This window comes from Trachurus japonicus, chromosome 3 (assembly GCF_045865225.1).
Source record: "Trachurus japonicus isolate A0001 chromosome 3, Traja_1.0".
Taxonomy (NCBI): domain Eukaryota; kingdom Metazoa; phylum Chordata; class Actinopteri; order Carangiformes; family Carangidae; genus Trachurus; species Trachurus japonicus.
Window position 1 is genome coordinate 3,751,999 of NC_140909.1, and position 14,792 is coordinate 3,766,790.

Here is a 14,792-nt window from a genome sequence, read left to right on the forward strand (position 1 = left end):
GGGCTGAAGGAAGAAGAAAAAAGAAAACCGTTGTGGAGTTGTTTGTGTTTCTGACGCCGCTGACGATGGGTCGTGGATGTGGATGTGGATTATGGTCTGGACCTGCAGAGTCAGAGGAGAGTCGAGGAGGTGCAGACCCAGGAGTTGGAGCTGGAGGAGTTGTGGCTTAATGGATCTGGTCCGATGATGTTTAACTGACTGAGTCTTTAACGCTGTAATGCTGCTGGAGGAACAGCGAGGACCGGTATGACCAGGACCACCGTGTTGGCGCGTGTTGTGCGCACCGAGCACTACGCTACACTACGACGTGTAGTAGAGTAGAGTAGTAGTAGTAGTAGTAGTAGTAGTAGTAGTAGTAGTAGTAGTGTAGTTGTAGTAGTGTAGGAGGAGAAAAAGAAGGATAAACCGATGTGGCATCTTACGAGACCCGGACGGGACCGACAGCAGCAGGACGCCGCCGCATCCTCTAAGACGGTCTAGAGTCTAGAGTCCGTTGGTCTGTCGTTTATGTTCAAGTCGAGACGCTCAGGTCTGGTACGGCGACTCTGGAGAAGCCGTCTGGTCACCGACAGCGACGGGCGGGATGGAGGCAGGAGAGGTGAGGAGAGAGGAGGAGGAGGGGGAGGAGGAGGAGGAGGAGGAGGAGGGGGGCAGAGGACCAGGCAGCACTCAGGGACCGGGACAGGGACCGGGACAGGGACCGGGACAGGGACCGGGACCGGGACCGGGACAGGGACCGGGACAGGGACCGGGACCGGGACCGGGATTAAGCTCCACAGGCGGCCGCTGGTGACGCGCAGCGAAGCGGCTGCTCAGCCACCGACGGAGAGAGAAGAGGAGGAGGAGGAGGAGGAGGAAGAGGAAGAAGAGCAGCCTGATGAGGATCACAGAGGAATCGGATCATCCATGTGCGTAACGGATCACAGAAGCTCCCGACGGGACCCGGACAGCGACGGCCGGACGGTGACGTGTTGTTGGTTTGGGGAATGGGATGTTGTCAGACCGAGGAAAGACGGGAGACTGGAGGATGAACTGGCGAGCGCCGCGCACGGGTTTTTAAAAAGACTGAAGGAGACGTCTCTGGACGCGCTGGCCAAGGCCGTGGAGGCCAGAGGAGGAGGAGGGGGGGGGTTGGGGTCTCCGTGCGTCATGGTGCCCACCAGGCCGCAGCGCGTCTCTCCTCCGCTGCTGCTGTGTCAGCTGTTCCGCTGGAGCGACCTGCCGCCGGCCGCGCGGCTCAAAGCGCTCAGCGGCTGCCGGAGCTTCGGCGCAGCGGACCGAGACCAGGTGTGCTGCAACCCCTACCACTACAGCCGGCTGTGTGGGCCAGGTGAGGACCCTGTCTGGGGGGGGGGGTTAAATCAGATGGATCTGAGGTCTGTCAACTAACAGTAAATATGTCATGACAGACAGTTATAACAGTAAACTCAGCATCACACTGCAAAAACTCAACATCTTCCCAAGAATATTTGTCTTATTTCTAGTCAAAATGTCTCATTTCTAGTCAAAACTAATCTCTTTCCACTTTAATAAGACTCATCACCTAAAAATGTACTTGTTTTTAGATCATTTTCACTTGTTTCAAACTAATTTTCACTTGAAATAAGTAGAAAAATCTGCCAGTGAAAGCAAGTTTTTTGTGCTTGTAATAAGAAAGAAAAACTTGCTCCAATATCAGATTTTTCTACTTATTTCAAGTGAAAATCTGCTTGAAAGAAGTAAAAAGTGTCTAAAAACAAGCTACTTTTAATGTGATGAGTCTTACTTTAAGTAGAATGAGATTTGTTTTGACTAGAAATAAGACAAATATTCTTGGGAAGATTTAGAGTTTTTGCAGTGCAGTGTTCATGCAGCTGTGTAGTCTAATGAAGGTGTGAAAGTGCATGACATGTAGCTAACTGTAACTTCACATACAGCTCCGTGGTGCAGATACAACACAGCATGAGAGTCTAAAGAAGCTGCAGCTTGTTGTTGTTGTTGTTGTTGTTGATACAAGTGTCAAACAGCGTCACAGACCAGAGAGATGTTTCATCTTTTACTCTAAGTTCAGTTATCACAGAGGAGATGGAGTTGGGCCTTTAAGTGATTAGACCAAAACGAAGAGGAAATATTTTATTTTTTATAACTCAGCTTTTCAATATCCAATCATTACTTTGATTTCCTCTCCACATTCCAAACACATTACACACTTATTTAAATTTGCGCAAAAAAGAAAAGAAAAAAACTGCAGCAGCTTCCAGTTCCCACATCATCCAGGTCGCTCTCAAGTTGCACTGAGGCTCTTTTTCTTCCTGTGACAAGGAGGTCCTCCTCTTGTTATTTAGGTGAAGGAGTGCCGATAATATACAGTTTGCGCAGCGCTGGCGCCAGACTGACTCCTGGGTCTCTGACTGACTGAGGACTCGGCAATTACTGGCGCTGCTCTTAAAGGGGCCGCGGCCTCAAACCCTGTCCACTTCTACTGGAGCTAAGCAGCTATCCCAGCAGCAGCTCTTAAAGGGGCCGCGGCCTCAAACCCCTGTCCCCTTCTACTGGAGCAGCTATCCCAGCAGCAGCTCTTAAAGGGGCCGCGGCCTCAAACCCTGTCCACTTCTACTGGAGCTAAGCAGCAGCAGCTCTTAAAGGGGCCGCGGCCTCAAAGCCCTGTCCACTTCTACTGGAGCTAAGCAGCAGCAGCTCTTAAAGGGGCCGCGGCCTCAAACCCTGTCCACTTCTACTGGAGCTAAGCAGCAGCAGCTCTTAAAGGGGCCGCGGCCTCAAACCCTGTCCACTTCTACTGGAGCTAAGCAGCAGCTCTTAAAGGGGCCGCGGCCTCAAACCCCTGTCCACTTCTACTGGAGCTAAGCAGCAGCAGCTCTTAAAGGGGCCGCGGCCTCAAACCCCTGTCCACTTCTACTGGAGCTAAGCAGCAGCAGCTCTTAAAGGGGCCGCGGCCTCAAACCCCTGTCCCCTTCTACTGGAGCTAAGCAGCTATCCCAGCAGCAGCTCTTAAAGGGGCCGCGGCCTCAAACCCCTGTCCACTTCTACTGGAGCTAAGCAGCAGCAGCTCTTAAAGGGGCCGCGGCCTCAAAGCCCTGTCCACTTCTACTGGAGCTAAGCAGCAGCAGCTCTTAAAGGGGCCGCGGCCTCAAACCCCTGTCCACTTCTACTGGAGCTAAGCAGCTATCCCAGCAGCAGCAGCTCTTAAAGGGGCCGCGGCCTCAAACCCTGTCCCCTTCTACTGGAGCTAAGCAGCAGCTCTTAAAGGGGCCGCGGCCTCAAACCCCTGTCCACTTCTACTGGAGCTAAGCAGCTATCCCAGCAGCAGCAGCTCTTAAAGGGGCCGCGGCCTCAAAGCCCTGTCCACTTCTACTGGAGCTAAGCAGCAGCAGCTCTTAAAGGGGCCGCGGCCTCAAACCCTGTCCACTTCTACTGGAGCTAAGCAGCAGCAGCAGCTCTTAAAGGGGCCGCGGCCTCAAACCCCTGTCCACTTCTACTGGAGCTAAGCAGCAGCAGCTCTTAAAGGGGCCGTGGCCTCAAACCCCTGTCCACTTCTACTGGAGCTAAGCAGCTATCCCAGCAGCTGCTCTTAAAGGGGCCGTGGCCACAAACCCCTGTCCACTTCTACTGGAGCTAAGCAGCAGCAGCAGCAGCTCTTACGCTGTGTTCCCACCAAACGCGATGACGCTTCATCGCGCGTCGAGATTACATGTAAAGTCAATGCAAACACGCGATTAGTCGCGTCATCGCGCCGGGCGATGCGATGGACGCGATAGCGCGGCGCGATGGACGCGTTGGCCGCGAAAAATCGCCTCCATCGCGTCGCCCGGCGCGATGACGCTTCATCGCTCGAGTTCAAATAATTGAACTTTTGCGGCGAATTCGCGTGAAGACGCGCCGCGACAGCCTATCAGCTTTGAGATCGTCACCGACGTGCTGACGTACGGACGTACTGGTGTTCCCTTGGCAGCTTAGTCAGAGCGAGTCTATTGACAATATTAGAAGTTTTCTGGTTTAGTTTAGTTTATTATTCAGATCCCCATTAGCGGCAGCAAAGCCACAGCTCTTCACTGTTGCTTTTCCGGTTTGGAGATTCGGACCTGAAAGCCCGTTATCACTGCTGTTTTCAACCAGCGGGCGCGGCGAGCCGGCCGCCCCGTCCCAAAGCACTCAACAGGCGGTCAGTCACACAGTAGTTCACGGAGCCGTCTCCTCCTCCTCCTGCAGCCAGAGACCCACACCACTGTTCCTCTCCCATCTACAGGGACAGGAACAGTGCAGCGCCTCGTCGCGCGACGCGATGCCGCGACGAGGCGTTTTTTGCATATTGAACCAGCGTCAAAACTGGAGCGTCTAGCGCAACGCGATTTCATTTGACACGCGATTCAATCGCGTTCATCGCGTTTGGTGGGAACACCCCGCTAAAGGGGCCGCGGCCTCAAACCCCTGTCCCCTTCTACTGGAGCTAAGCAGCAGCAGCTCTTAAAGGGGCCGCGGCCTCAAACCCTGTCCACTTCTACTGGAGCTAAGCAGCTATCCCAGCAGCAGCTCTTAAAGGGGCCGCGGCCTCAAACCCTGTCCCCTTCTACTGGAGCTAAGCAGCTATCCCAGCAGCAGCTCTTAAAGGGGCCGCGGCCTCAAACCCCTGTCCACTTCTACTGGAGCTAAGCAGCTATCCCAGCAGCAGCAGCAGCTCTTAAAGGGGCTGCGGCCTCAAACCCTGTCCACTTCTACTGGAGCAGCTATCCCAGCAGCAGCAGCACTGCTTAGATCTCACACAGTCAACACAATCACACTGGTCTTTTCAAAGAAACACACACTATAACACTGAATCTGAGTTATGATATTGTAGTAGTATACATTATGAAAGCAGTTATATTCTCAGTACGGATAAGGAGAGCAGGCTATTACAGTACATAGGTCTTATGTGAAGAACAATTAAGCCAAGACTTTAGCATCTGTGTCAGCTGAATTTCCTTCAGGATAAATAAAGTATCTATCTATCTATCTATCTATCTATCTATCTATCTATCTATCTATCTATCTATCTATCTATCTATCTATCTATCTATCTATCTATCTATCTATCTATCTATCTATCTATCTATCTATCTATCAGCTTGTACAGAGTTGTAGTTGTTGAGTGTAGTGTCCTCAACTATTTTGATAATCGAATGATCGGTTTGAGTAGTTTTTTTAAAGAAAAAAGTCCAAATTCTCTGATTCAGCTTCTTCAATGTGAATATTTCTGGTTTCTTTGTTCCTTTATGACAATAAACTGAGTCTCTCTTTGGTTTGTGGACAAAACAAGACATTTGAGGACGATGTCGTCTGGTGGTTTGGGAAACACTGATTGATATTTTTCATCATTTTTTAACATTTTATTGACCAAATAATCGTTAGTTACAGCCCTATAGAGGTATTTTATACGGTTGGTTGTCATATAATCCCACACAGCGGAAACTTCATTGGACAATGTAGCTAAATGACTGTGCAACTGTAAATTGTGTTTTCACCGTTGTGTAAAGCTCTTAAAAGATCTTTTGCTTGCTTCATCCAGCTTCTATACGGACTTATCAGACTTATAGAGCTAAATGGCTACCTTTCAGACCTGCAGTTGGCTCAAGAACTAAATGAATTTTATGTACGTTTTGATACACAAGTATTTTATGATACACACATAGAGCTCAGAAAAAGACTCATGTCCACACCTTCCTTTACTCCCTCCTTTGACGAGGGCAGTGTGGTAAAGTGCTTTAAAAATTGTAAGCCAAGAAAGAGTCCAGGCCCAGATAGAATCTGTAGCCGTCTGCTTACTAGCTGTGCAGAACAATTAGGCCCTATTTTTTACCATATTTTTCAGTTGTCTCTTATCCAGCAGAAGGTTCCATCATTATGGAAACAGTCCACTGTGGTGCCTGTGGCCAAAGGTCCTCACCCCAAGGTTTTAAACGATTTCAGGCCCGTGGCCTTAACTTCTTTAGTTATGAAGTCTTTTGAGACATTGATTAAGAGGGAGCTCCTAATGAGGACAGAGCATCTTTTAGATCCTCTTCAGTTTGCCTATAGGGCCAATAGGGGTGTTCAAGATGCTTCACTTACTTTATTGAATTATGTATTGAAACATCTGGAAAATAATAAGACTCATGCCAGGCTTCTTTTTGTTGATTTTTCCTCGGCGTTCAACACCATCCAGCCGCATATGTTGGTGGAGAAATTAATTGACAATTTTAATTTAGATTTAGGCCTTGTAGGATGGGTGCTTGACTTTCTTACAAACAGAACCCAGAAAGTGAGGGTGAACACAACTCTGTCAAAGGAGCTGACCACATCCACCGGCTCACCCCAGGGCTGCGTCCTTTCCCCTCTCTTGTACATCTTGTATACAGATGACTGTCGTAGCCACCATGTAAACAGACACATCATTAAATTTGCAGATGATTCTGTAATTGTTAGCCTTCTTGAGGATACAGAGGACAGCCATGGCCCTATTGTAAACGATTTCATTTGTTGGTGCAATGATGCTTTCCTCCAACCTAATGTTACTAAAACTAAAGATATGTGTATTGACTTCAGACAGAATGCTCCAGCAGCCCCCCAGAGCAGTGTCATAAATGGTCAAGTTGTGGATGTGGTGACCACTTATAAGTACCTTGGCACCATGTTTGACAACAAATTAAAATTTGATTTCAACACAGAAGCGCTATGTAAGAAAGGCCAGCAGCGCCTGTTTTGTTTAAGAAAATTAGCTGCATTTCAAGTCGATAAGACCTTAATGACTCTGTTCTACAGATCCTTTATCGAATCTGTCATTTCTTTTTCTTTTATTTGCTGGTATGGCAACCTTGGAATTAAACATAAAAATGCTCTACAGGGTATTGTGAAGGTTGCCAGCAAGATTGTGGGGACTCAGTTTGTTGATGTGAATTGTTTATTTAAAAAGCAAGTACTGAGGAAAGCTAGGAGTATCTGTTTAGACGGTAGCCATCCTCTTAGCTCTGAGTATGTCTGGCTACCATCTGGTGTGCGACTATGTGCCCCTAGGGTGAAAAAGAACAGGTACAGACATTCGTTCATCCCCACTTCCATTAGGGAGCTCAATCTGGTTGAACGATGATGGTGATGATGGTGACAATGAGTTTGATATTGATGACGATGATGATGTTGTTGATGCTGATGTTGGGGATCTATGTGGTTGGCACTTAACCTGAAATTTGCCTTTTGTTGAATTACTGTGTTTGTTTTTAGATATCTATTGAGGTGTCATATGTATGTGTTGGAATGTATGTTTTTATGTTTTTAACACCTAGACTGCAACCAAATTGCCCAAGTTGGGACAAATAAACTACTTGACTTGACTTGACTTGACTATCCTGTGAGATTTGATAAATCCATTTTATAATTATATAATAAGATCGCACAGCCTTCATGTAACCTTCATTTTGTTGTGTTTCCAGAATCGCCGCCCCCTCCATACTCTCTGTCCCGCTCAGATGAACCCAAGCCACTGGGTGAGTTGGTTTATATCATATAAACCAATAAATGCAACTGAAGGAGGTGTCACCATTGTAACTTCAGACTGGAAACAGATTATCTGTGGAAAGCTGATTGTGGTAAAAGTAAGAGCACTAGTACAGCAGCACCTTATCTGAGGGTCAGGGCCGTTGCTAGGAATCCTGGGCCCCCTGAAAGTATATTAAGTGGGCCCCTGCCCCCTGACTTTTCCACTTTTTTTCATAGGCTACATATCTATTATCATTTCTTATTTAGCCTACTTTGTTTTGATGCTAATGCAGCATTACTATGAGTATTAGTCAGGGTCTTATGCAGAATAATTCAGTCATACAAAGATTAGACTACTGGGGTTTTTGTGGGCCCCACTGGGCGCTGGGCCCCTAGAGTTATCATCACCTTTCTCCCCTATACAACGGCCCTGCTGAGGGTTAGTGTGAGGGTTAGTGTGAGTGTGAGGGTAAGGCCCAATCCCATTTCTTTTTTTTACCCCTACCCCTTCCCCTACCCCTTGCCCCTCGCCCCTTGAAACGGAGCTACAAGGGGTAGAAAGTCAACCCCTCCGAATTGGGACGCCCCTTCAACAATCACATACGTCATCACGTAGTCTCACTGGCTTTTACGTAAGCTGATGCGGCGAGCTTTTGCCAGAAATCAAATAGCCGTGTACCATATAACTTAATAAAATAAGATTAAATGTAATGCAGACTGATCGGTTCATTGTAAAACATTTATTTACTGATGTAAATGTGGTGATTTCTGTACGTACAGAGCCCAGAGGCAGCGCTGCTCCTCTGTCTGATACACACATGAAGCTTCACTTTTCATTCAAGTAAACTAATGCTACTGCCACAATTGTCAGATTTCATCAATGAGACCAACATTTAAATGCTAAAAAGAATTTAACCTCTAAAAACCTGCGGATAAGTTAATTAACGATCGTCTTTTCTCCCGGGACGAGGACGTAATTTGGCCGGCGGAGCAGCTCTGCAGACCGGCTGCTGTCTCTGTGAGGAGCCGCTCCTCCTGGAGCTTCACTTCGCCGAAAAAACGTCGGAGCAAACTTCTAACCAGCCGTCATTTGGATAAACTAACCACACATTTGGGACCTAAACAGTTACTTTCTCGCATGAAAAAACATTAAAACTTAATAAAGTGACGTAATAACAGCGCTACAGTGAGAAATAAAACAGCTTTTCGTTTTACAGCCACCGCTGCCGGCTGCCGCAAGATGCATTCTGGGAAACTTCTCATACCCCTCCGTTTGGAGTGTGCCTCTGAAAAATCTCCGTTTGGAGGGGTATGTAGCCCTACCACTTCCCCCTACCCCTCTGTCCTTACGGGAATTGGGACACCTCTACCCCTACACGTGAACGCGCAAAATGGAGGGGTAGGGGCAAGTGGTAGGGCCAAGGGGGGAAATGGGATTGGGCCTTAGTGTGAGGGTTAGTGTGAGGGTTACATCTATGGTTTATAACAGGAACTCTGAGGCAGAAGCCTTATCAGTCTGCAGCCAGTGTTTCTTCTCATTATTATTGATCATTTTGACAAAGATTTTTACCTCACTCATGAATGTCTAACGGTAAAACTGTTTGTTTTCAAATAGGAAAAGGCAGAAAACCAAAAATACTGATTATCATGCACAATGTTTTTTCTTTTCTTGATGAATTACTGAAGTTATAAAACTTGTTAGAAACAATCTGGATCTGACTCTTCCTCTTTATCAGACTCAACTCTGTCTAACACTGAAGCTGCGCCCCCCCGCTCCGTCAGCTCGCCTCACATGAAGCCAAGAGACGACACAGGTGAGTGGCTTCTTGCATCATGTGACTCAGTCAGCAGCGAACACGGCTACATGTTAAAGGGATAGTTCAACATTTTGGCAAATTGGCCCATTGCCATAATCCCTATAGTCATAGCAGTAGGTTCGTTACCTTTAATTGTCGGTGCAAGCTGTTTTTAGAACGGCGGAGCAGAGCCATGAGCTGCTCAGAGCTACGCTACGGAGGCTAAAGGAATTTCTTGGTTTCCCTCATCAAACTCATCAAATACACAATCCAACAACTCCACAACGCTCTGGTGGACAAGTTGTGAGCTGCACATTCACCACGCTATGAGATAATCATGTAACATTACGAAACAGAGCCGTTTTCGAGGTAAATACAGAGTCTGCTTGCTGAAAAACTGTCCCTGAAGGCAACGTGCATCAGTGGTTTTACATGAATTTCCCTCTACAACAACTCTGTGTGGTAACGTTGTGTTATTATCTCATAGCGTGGTGAATGTGCAGCTCACAACTTGTCCACCAGAGCGTTGTGGAGTTGTTGGATTGTGTATTTGATGAGTTTGATGAGGGAAACCAAGAAATCCCATAATGAGCCTCCGTAGCGTAGCTCTGAGCAGCTCACGGCTCTGCTCCGCAGTTCTAAAAACAGCTTGCACCTACAATTAAAGGTAACAAACCTACTGCTATGACTATAGGGATCATGGCAATGGGCCAATTTGCCAAAATGTTGAACTATCCCTTTAATTGCAAATGTTGAAAAAAATTTGCTTTCCCAAAGAGGTTCACACAATTGAGTTTGGAACCACAAATGGAAAAAGTTGAGTGTGTGTGTGTGTGTGTGTGTGTGTGTGTGTGTGAGTGACAGCATGAATCCTCTCTGGATGTTTAGGGTTAGAGGGTGAATCACATTTACTGGTGTTGTTATGTTGCTGCTTTAGGCTGTTAAGACCAGCAGGTCCACAGCATCAAGCTGCTGTTGTCAGAGGCTCGGGGGCTGGGGGGGGTCTGGGGGGGCTGGGGGTCTAGATGGCACAGCAGTGTAGCTAGTCTCTCTCTCTCCTCTGCAGAATCTTTCATGGGGGTGAAGCTGCAGTCAGATCGGGTTAAATCAGAGGGTTGAATCAGAGGGTTGAATCAGAGGGTTAAATCAGAGGGTTGAATCAGAGGGTTAAATCAGAGGGTTGAATCAGAGGGTTGAATCAGAGGGTTGAATCAGAGGGTTGAATCAGAGGGTTGAATCAGAGGGTTGAATCAGAGGGTTAAATCAGAGGGTTGAATCAGAGGGTTAAATCAGAGGGTTAAATCAGAGGGTTGAATCAGAGGGTTAAATCAGAGGGTTGAATCAGAGGGTTAAATCAGAGGGTTAAATCAGAGGGTTGAATCAGAGGGTTAAATCAGAGGGTTAAATCAGAGGGTTAAATCAGAGGGTTAACCCTAATCAGATCCCTGTGCCTGTGGAACCACCCATCCCCCTCTTTCTTTCCCTCTTTCTTCCCTCAAATCCCTCCGTTCCTGTCAGCAGTGCAGCAGTGGAAAGAGCCTGGCATTCTGGGGGCGGGGGGACGAGCAGCTCTGACGAGGCGGAGGTGTAGAGTTGTGTGTGTAGACGGGACAGGAAACAGCCCCCTCTAGATGATGAAACTGGAGCTTTATTTGTTTACGCGCTGGGTCGGGGGGAGTTAGAAGAAACCCACAAACCCACTCCACCAAACCTCCGAGGGCTCGTGGGCTCCTGGACTGAGCGCTGAGAGGTGAATGAGCAGCGATGAAGCCGGCGTAGTGAAGTCACAGGATCACAGAGCAGGATCAGACTCTTTTAAAGGCCCAGTCTGTAACTTATTTGGCTTTTTCTGATCAAAAATCAAACCTGTCTTTCATAAATCCGTATTTCCCTGAAGGTGAATCACAGCTGCATCCAAAGTAAAGCTTTCTGGTTCCTTAGAATGAGTTGTTACAAGTCGTTACAAATACAGAAGTGGGCGACGCACCGAACCGAGGCGGCCATGTTGCATCGTGACCGTAGGTAACCACGGAAACGGCCTGTTAAAACCGTCACCACTGTGTAGTGTGAGGAAGGACGGAGGCACCGGTGTTGCATTCAGGTGCAGTCAGGCAGACGGCCGTCGGCAAACCAACCGGATGTCATTTTACTCCACCAGAGAAAGACGGTAAAACAATACCACATCACCATGACAACATGTTGTCGGATCACTTGTTTACATAGACGCTTGTTTATCCTGCTACATGCAGCGTCTGTTGTCTGTCTGACGTCTGCCCCATTTCAGGTGAATGCAACATAAAGAATACGTTCCGATATGCAACCGCACCGCTAGATGGGGGGAATTCCTACGTACTATACCTTTAAAAAACGCTCCACCGCCGCGTTCCCGTTTAAAGGGTAAAAACGCTCCGATCTGCTGCCGTGTGCACGCAGGTTTCCCCCCAAAAGACCCTCGTCAAAGTCCCAGGATCAATACGGTGCCAGCCGAGCAGACGTTGAAACACAAACAGATGTGACACCAGATGTGACACCAGGTTATCATCGAGCATGAGCTGAACTGAAAAACACATTTAAAAATCCTCCAGGTTTGGCTTTAGGCAAGGCAAGGCATCGTTATTTATATAGCACATTTCATACCAAGGCAACTCAATGTGCTTTACATAAAGACACAACATTAAAAAAATAAGAAGCATAAGACAGAATAAAAACAAACAAACACTAAAAACAGAGCAAATAAAAGTAAAATAAAAGAAATTAGATAAAGTTTTAAGTTCTCAGCTATAGCTTTAGTGTTGCTGTAGCTGTCACCAGGCTGAGGAGTGAGAGGGGAATAGATCAGTTTAGTGTGTGTGTATGTGTGTGTGTGGTCTTTTATCCCCCCACCCACACCACAACACTGGAGCCGCGAGCTGCAGCTCAGGCCAAGAGCGTGAGTAGGAATGAGACTCGGCTGAAGCCAAGAAATCTGCAAGTAGCTTTTTGTTGTTAACTCTGACAGGTTATAAAACTCAGGAAATAGACTGAAGTCAAACAGGAAATAGACTGAAGTCAAACAGACTGAACTCAACAGGAAATAGACTGAAGTCAAACAGGAAATAGACTGAAGTCAAACAGGAAATAGACTGAACTCAAACAGACTTAACTCAAACAGGAAATAGACTGAAGTCAAACAGGAAATAGACTGAAGTCAAACAGGGAATAGACTGAACTCAAACAGGAAATAGACTGAAGTCAAACAGGAAATAGACTGAAGTCAAACAGGAAATAGACTGAAGTCAAACAGGAAATAGACTGAACTCAAACAGACTTAACTCAAACAGGAAATAGACTGAAGTCAAACAGGAAATAGACTGAAGTCAAACAGGAAATAGACTGAAGTCAAACAGGGAATAGACTGAACTCAACAGGAAATAGACTGAAGTCAAACAGGAAATAGACTGAAGTCAAACAGGAAATAGACTGAAGTCAAACAGGAAATAGACTGAACTCAAACAGACTGAAGTCAAACAGGAAATAGACTGAAGTCAAACAGGAAATAGACTGAAGTCAAACAGGAAATAGACTGAAGTCAAACAGGAAATAGACTGAAGTCAAACAGGAAATAGACTGAAGTCAAACAGGAAATAGACTGAAGTCAAACAGACTGAAGTCAAACAGGAAATAGACTGAAGTCAAACAGGAAATAGACTGAAGTCAAACAGGAAATAGACTGAAGTCAAACAGGAAATAGACTGAAGTCAAACAGACTGAACTCAAACAGGAAATAGACAAAAGTCAAACAGGAAATAGACTGAAGTCAAACAGGAAATAGACTGAAGTCAAACAGGAAATAGACTGAACTCAAACAGACTTAACTCAAACAGGAAATAGACTGAAGTCAAACAGGAAATAGACTGAAGTCAAACAGGGAATAGACTGAACTCAAACAGGGAATAGACTGAACTCAAACAGGAAATAGACTGAACTCAAACAGGGAATAGACTGAAGTCAAACAGGAAATAGACTGAAGTCAAACAGGAAATAGACTGAAGTCAAACAGGAAATAGACTGAACTCAAACAGGGAATAGACTGAACTCAAACAGGAAATAGACTGAAGTCAAACAGGAAATAGACTGAAGTCAAACAGGAAATAGACTGAACTCAAACAGACTGAACTCAACAGGAAATAGACTGAAGTCAAACAGGAAATAGACTGAAGTCAAACAGGAAATAGACTGAAGTCAAACAGGAAATAGACTGAACTCAAACAGGGAATAGACTGAACTCAAACAGACTGAACTCAACAGGAAATAGACTGAAGTCAAACAGGAAATAGACTGAACTCAAACAGGACATAGACTGAACTCAAACAGGACATAGACTGAAGTCAAACAGGAAATAGACTGAACTCAAACAGGGAATAGACTGAACTCAAACAGGGAATAGACTGAAGTCAAACAGGAAATAGACTGAAGTCAAACAGGAAATAGACTGAAGTCAAACAGGGAATAGACTGAAGTCAAACAGGAAATAGACTGAAGTCAAACAGACTGAAGTCAAACAGGGAATAGACTGAAGTCAAACAGGGAATAGACTGAAGTCAAACAGGAAATAGACTGAAGTCAAACAGGAAATAGACTGAAGTCAAACAGGGAATAGACTGAAGTCAAACAGGAAATAGACTGAACTCAAACAGGAAATAGACTGAAGTCAAACAGACTGAACTCAAACAGGGAATAGACTGAAGTCAAACAGGGAATAGACTGAACTCAAACAGGAAATAGACTGAACTCAAACAGGGAATAGACTGAAGTCAAACAGGAAATAGACTGAACTCAAACAGGGAATAGACTAAAGTCAAACAGGAAATAGACTGAACTCAAACAGGGAATAGACTGAACTCAAACAGGAAATAGACTGAAGTCAAACAGACTGAACTCAAACAGGAAATAGACTGAAGTCAAACAGGGAATAGACTGAAGTCAAACAGGAAATAGACTGAACTCAAACAGACTGAACTCAAACAGGAAATAGACTGAAGTCAAACAGACTGAAGTCAAACAGGGAATAGACTGAACTCAAACAGGAAATAGACTGAAGTCAAACAGGAAATAGACTGAAGTCAAACAGGAAATAGACTGAACTCAAACAGGGAATAGACTGAAGTCAAACAGGAAATAGACTGAAGTCAAACAGGAAATAGACTGAACTCAAACAGACTGAACTCAAACAGGAAATAGACTGAAGTCAAACAGACTGAAGTCAAACAGGGAATAGACTGAACTCAAACAGGAAATAGACTGAAGTCAAACAGGAAATAGACTGAAGTCAAACAGGAAATAGACTGAACTCAAACAGGGAATAGACTGAAGTCAAACAGGAAATAGACTGAAGTCAAACAGGAAATAGACTGAACTCAAACAGGGAATAGACTGAACTCAAACAGGGAATAGACTGAAGTCAAACAGGAAATAGACTGAAGTCAAACAGGAAATAGACTGAAGTCAAACAGGAAATAGACTGAAGTCAAACAG

The 14,792-nt window shown here is 45.7% G+C and overlaps 1 protein-coding gene across 1 annotated transcript in view; it reads left to right on the forward strand.

The window, feature by feature from the left end:
- The first annotated feature begins 458 nt into the window (after positions 1-458).
- The window catches only part of LOC146989433 (SMAD family member 6-like), a 46,494-nt gene continuing 32,160 nt past the window's right edge, over positions 459-14,792 (forward strand). Inside the window, exons 1-4 of the mRNA XM_085805361.1 lie at positions 459-598; positions 710-1,330; positions 7,437-7,490; positions 9,219-9,296. Of these exons, the coding sequence (XP_085661487.1) occupies positions 508-598; positions 710-1,330; positions 7,437-7,490; positions 9,219-9,296 (844 nt within the window). The 5' untranslated portion in view covers positions 459-507. The remainder of the gene's footprint in view (positions 599-709; positions 1,331-7,436; positions 7,491-9,218; positions 9,297-14,792) is intronic.